At 47.4% G+C, this 5793-nt stretch overlaps 1 protein-coding gene across 1 annotated transcript in view; it reads right to left on the reverse strand.

Annotated features, from left to right (window-relative positions):
• Nucleotides 1-5793, reverse strand: part of LOC109526180 (ATP-binding cassette sub-family A member 1-like) — a 147281-nt gene that overhangs the window by 17103 nt on the left and 124385 nt on the right. The window contains exons 26-27 of the mRNA XM_019887291.1: nucleotides 2680-2821; nucleotides 2367-2501 (exon numbers count right to left, since the gene is read on the reverse strand). Coding sequence (XP_019742850.1) covers nucleotides 2367-2501; nucleotides 2680-2821 — 277 coding nt within the window. The remainder of the gene's footprint in view (nucleotides 1-2366; nucleotides 2502-2679; nucleotides 2822-5793) is intronic.

Genomic DNA, 5793 nt, shown 5'->3' on the forward strand with positions numbered 1-5793 from the left:
GGCGAGGGAGAGGGAGAGCGGCGGCGGGGGCCGCCCGCTCCCCCTTTTTCTTCTCTCTCTCTCACTCGAGGCCTCTCGTCCCTTGGAAGCCCGTTACCGGGAGGGCCGACCTTCGGGAATAAATCAAATTTGAAGGGAGGAAAGGATAGAGCGGCCTTTTTCCCCCCTTGTTCCCTGTTCGATTCCCGTCGCTGACAGTATTTAAGCCCGACCTGACCCGATCACTTAACTTGATCTGCAGGCCCGAGCCCGAAGCAAACCCGAGATTTCACATTTTATTTGTGAGGACTCGGGAGGAGGAGGGGTGATTTCTGATAACAAAGCCCGTCTTTTGTTATCAAAATCTAAGTTAAAAAAGACTGTATAAACATTTACATCTCTTATATTTCTGTTTCTGAAGAGGTTACATTAACCGACAATTTCCCATCATTGACGATTTTTTTTTAAGAGTGGACAGGGAAAATTTAAGGCTGTCCATCATATTGACGGGTTGAAAATTGGGCCGTAAACCACAGCAGCTGTACGTCCTTAAGAATCTAGTGCGGCACTTTAAGAGAGAGAAGCAGAGGGACAAAGACGAACACTGACGGGTGGGGATACTCGACAGAGACTGGAAGGAGTTCTAAGAATTGTCATGTCATGTCATGTCAAGAGTTTAGTACAGTACGTGTTGTGATGAGGCAACTTGTGTTTTTTGCGAACCACGGTCTCTCGTGGCCAAAACTCTTGATGGCCTCGAAAAAAAAAAAAAAAGTCAGCGAGAGAGAAGCCCGACCTGACCCGAACCCGAAGCAATGATTGATAATTTTAGGCCCGTACCCGACCCGAATTTCGGCTCGGGTTCGGGCTCGGGCGGCCCGATCTTACCTCTAATTGGAATGCCATCTTCACCCGGGGCTTCATTATTCTGGAGCTGATGCAGGGCCCCTCGAATTTTATCAACCGTAGGCGGGTTCGAGCTGCTGTCGTACTCCTCGTCAGTTGAAAGAACAAGCGCTAACGGTGGTTGTGGGTGATGAAGTAGAACTTCAAAGTGTTTGCGCCAATGTTGCAGACGTTTTTCCAAGGAGGTAATCACGGAACCGTTCTCTGCACAGATCATTTCGCTGACTCGGGTGGATTTCCGGATCGCCTTCTTTGCCAGCTGGTAAAGCTTGCGGGTATCTCCTGCCGCGTTGGCGCTCTCAGTTTCTTCGGCAAAGTCGCGCCAATAGGCATTTCGATCTGCCCGAATTGCCCGAGTGGGAAGTCGCTAGTTCACGGAAGTTGGCTGCTGCCATGACTCGTGCAAGCCTGGATCGTTCTGCAAGGGCCAGCATGTTTGCAGTGATCCAGTCGTGGTTCTGGCATTTGGTGGAGCCGAGATGCGAGCGCGCAGCTGAAGCGATGGTAGATTTGAGTTCCCGCCACTCCTGCTCCAGCTCATCGGAAGCCGGTAGCAGTAGTCGGTTTTGGATCTCCACTTGAAAATTCCTCCACGCATCCAGCTTCAGTTTCGCGACATCAATCCGCGTGGTGCGTTTTGGCGGGCGATTAACTCTTAGTCAGATGCGAAGGATAGCATGCACAAGCGCGTGGTTGGAGCTGCTCTTGCTGCCCGTGTCTGCGCCTAAGCATTGAGGACTGAACTCGCCAATCATGACTGAACCAGAATGTAGTCAGTCTGGTGAGTCGTCCGCCCATCGTTCGAGTTCCAGGTGACTAGCTGACGTTGGGGGTGTTGGAAGCGTGTGTTCGTCACGACTAGGCAATTTGAGGCGATGAAATTGGCGAGCCGTTCGCCATTGTTTCAGCGTCTTCCCAGAGCAAAGCGCCCCAACACTCGTCGCGTGGTATTATTCGCCAGTCCGGTGCGCGCATTCCAGAAGAACCATCTGTGTCAGAGTGGTGATTGATATCTCCCTTATCCAGGTGGCAACAATCATCTCCCCTAACCACTTCACACAGCGAGCATGTACTGATTTTGTAAAAACTCAATGTTGATTTGCAAACCTGTGGCTTGCAACCCTGTTATTGTAATTACTGTACCTGCCAAATTAAATTAGCATTCAAATAAATGTTTGCTTTTATTGTGACTTATTTATATATTGGGATTTATTTTGTCATGTAGACAAATTTAATTATGTCAACATTTTTTTCCTGAAATAAAAGAAGCCCTGATTTCACAAACCGTCGGTGCCTAAATCATTTCGCGATTGTGGAATGACCCTTCAAGTATTTCATGGACAAACTTGTAACATTACAGGCTGTCCATCAACAGCCACATTTGTTGAGGTAATTGTCAATTATAGACACATTCATGTGACATGTGTTGGGGTGCTTTCACCCACTGCCCATGTTGGTTGACAAGGTGTCATGTTCCTCACCAGAAATAAAACAAGCGGAGCACCGATGAGGGCAATCGCAGTGGACAGTTTTCTCTTGTTGCCTCCGCTGTAGTTTCCAGCCTCTTGCTTGGCATACTGGCTAAGTCCCACTTTCTTCAAACACCACAGAGCCACCTACAAGACACACAATGTACAAAGGTGTGACGTCGTGTTGAGTAGACTTGTTTAGGTTTCAGTGAAAGTCAATCTTCATTAACAAATTTTGGCTTTACATGCGAGACGAAATTTGACTTATCTTTACCTATTTGTCAATTTGTTCTTTTTATGAGTGGTAAATTTTTATTTTTACGACCTGGGTGACAGACTCCTCAGGCATTCCTCGAAGACGGGCATGAAGCTCCAGATTCTCAGTGCCAGTCAGTAGTTTGAATATGGCATCAAATTGTGGGCAGTATCCCATCAGCTGATGAACACGGTCCATCTCTCTGATGACACTGTGGATGACAATGTCGCAATAATGTGAAGAATTTAATTAATTAATGGCAACTGGAATTTAATGCCTTCAGGACACTCAGCCGCCACCATGGGCACCACTGTTTTTTCTTTATTAAATTTAAAAGGCTTAAACAGCTTAAAAACCTCTGAAACAAGTCATTAATTAGAGGGCTGCTGTATTTGATTTGTTTTGAGTTTGTTTTATCCTTCATTTAAACACACATGCAGCACACAATTAAGTTTACTTCATTGTGTCAGGAAGAGTTAGCCTTTGAAATTTGTTTTGATTCGAGACTCGTAGCTGAGCTGGCCAAATTGTGAAGACAGGAAATGGCAGTAAGACGTTGTAGGGAGAAAAAAGACGAACCCCCCCCCCAAAAGACAAAAAAAAGAAAAACGTGCTCTCACATCTCGAGTGGAAGCTTTCTCGTGTGACTGGCCCTGTGTGGTTGTTTTGAAACACTTTCACAATATTTTGTTACTCCAATATTTTGTTATTTACTCAAGCAGGATCATTGAGAATAGACACACAGAAATGAACACAAGACACTGAACTTTGCTAGAATATGAGCGTCATTTATTCCGCCAAAAAGTATCAGCACAGCAATACAATCACAAGTTGGTTAAATGCAATAAGTACGACCAAACTCTCACTGTAACGCACTGGGAAGGAGAGCCAACATCCCCGGCAGAGTGTGCATCCAACCAGTTGGGTGTCCGTACGCAACCCGCATCAGACTCTACCAGAGTTTGGCTCCGGATTCCTTTTCTACGCTCAAATGTTCGTGTGCCACAGAGGGGAGGGTGGCCGGCCCAAAATTTCTGGCGTCACCGAACAGCCTTCTTCTTCGCTAACAGGTGTTATACACATGTGACTCTCAAAATAATCATGTTTTGCTCAAGCAATCCCACACCCCGTTCCGAAAGGAAATGCACATTTGTTTCCAACAACATTGTTTTACCAAAACAATCATGCACTCCTTTCTCTCAGGGAACACTCTGTCCTGGTACTTGAGCAAAAACATGCCTAAACCTTCCTACAAACCAAAAACATCACATAAAATATACTTATTCCTCTTCAGTGGTACACCTGGCTGTTCAAGTTGACAGCCCTCTTCGGAAGTGCACTGTAGGGAATTCTGGCCAAGCATGTGTGGACTACATTATTGATGGGCTTGACAGCAGAGCGTATTTTATGTCTTTATCTTGGACCTTGCAGGGTAAGTGCATGAGACCTGAGATCACAGAAAAGAAACGAAAAGAACTATGGCCAATCAGATAAAAAGGGGACCCGTGTGACAGGGACTAGCTGTGGGCACATGGCCAGAGGAGAGGACAAAATAGGTCAGAAGCCAAAAGAGGCCTGTCACCTGCCAGAGAAGGAACAAAATAGAGGAGCATAAAAAAGACGGTCAGGATACTGAACAGTATCCAGCAGGGCAGTTCTGCCAGAGAAGGAACAAAATAGAGCAGCATAAAAAAGGGCAGATAGGAAGTGGCTTAAGATTAAATAGGTTCCAAACTCACACCAGGACAATCTCGTTTAGGGAGTTGTTTGCCCCCTCTCCCCTGTCAAATAGTCACATTTGAAGCAGAAGTGTTCGAGAAAGGCCAGCCAGCCAGCCTTCTCAGCCAGAGTGCTCTGTACCTCACACCTGAGGTTTGCCAGCTTATAACCCACATGTAGCAATTCAGCTCGTTTGGAGCTGGGATAAGTTGGATCCCGAACCAGTCCTCAGTGCAAGTTTGTGTCATAAGCACCCACAGTGACCTCTGGTAGGCATCCCGTGAAGTACATTCATACACGGGACTTTGTGACAGCGTTACGGCAGGTATTCCATCATTCCATCCACGGTCAGGATACTGAACAGTATCCAGCAGGGCAGTGGCAGTGTCACAGACTACTCCGTGGAGTTCAGGCTGGCTGCAGCAGAGAGTGGCTTCAATGACCAGACACTACGAGTTACCTTTCGGAGGGGCCTCAGCGACATTGGCAAGGACCAGCTGGCCACCCAGAAAGAGCCTCCCTCCCTTGATGAACTGATCATGCTCACCATCCGTATCCATGGACGGCTCCGGGAGAGAAGGCGTGAGTGAGCCCTGAGTAAGTCTCCGGTCACTCCCCAGACATTAAGAACCCATAGAACAGCCAGTCCTACTCTCTCCACTACTCCTGGGACTTAGCCTTTAACATCACAGGCTACAGCAGAGGAGGAACCCATGCAGTTCGGATGCACATGCCTCACTCCAGCCGAACGAGAAGCCCAGTTCACGGCCAGCTTCTATCTCTACTCTGGCCAAAAGATTAGGCTCAGTAGAGCTGGTGCATTGAGTTACACTGGCTAGTGCAAAAACCTCCAGGGGCTTCTCTAATGTCTCTTCCGAACTGGACGCCTGAGCAGCAAATTCAGAGTCCAGAAAGCATTCATCAGCCTCTGAATCAAGGAGAGCCCCTACCGTGAGTCACTGGTCAGCCCAGGCCAGAGTGACGCTAAGCAGCTGATTTGGTGGAGCAGGACGGCGAGAAAAAGACAGGCGGCTCATCATGATCCGATCCAACCTGGTTACTCCCAAAGAAGAACTTCAACATCTTCGTCTTCATTACCTACAGCTCTGCCTCCTGTCTTTTCTTCGGTGGCACAGTGTCCAGTCCAAACAGCATGGCTGGTCTCACCAGAGTTTTATACACCTTTCCCTTCATCTTAGCTGAAACTCTTCTATCACACACACACTTCTTCACCTCTTGCACATTATCTATTGCCCTGGACAGTTGACCCCAAGTCATTAAAATCCTCCACCTTCTTTATCTCTTCTCCCTGTAACCTCACTCTTGTACTTGGGTCCCTCTCATTCACACACGTGTACTCCGTCTTGCTGCGACTGACCTTCATTCCTCTCCTTTCCAGGGCAAACCTCCACCTCTAGTTTCTCCTCCACCTGTTCCCAGCTCTCACTACAGATTACAATGTCA

This window comes from Hippocampus comes, unplaced genomic scaffold (assembly GCF_001891065.2).
Source record: "Hippocampus comes isolate QL1 unplaced genomic scaffold, H_comes_QL1_v1.1 scaffold160, whole genome shotgun sequence".
NCBI classification, from domain to species: domain Eukaryota; kingdom Metazoa; phylum Chordata; class Actinopteri; order Syngnathiformes; family Syngnathidae; genus Hippocampus; species Hippocampus comes.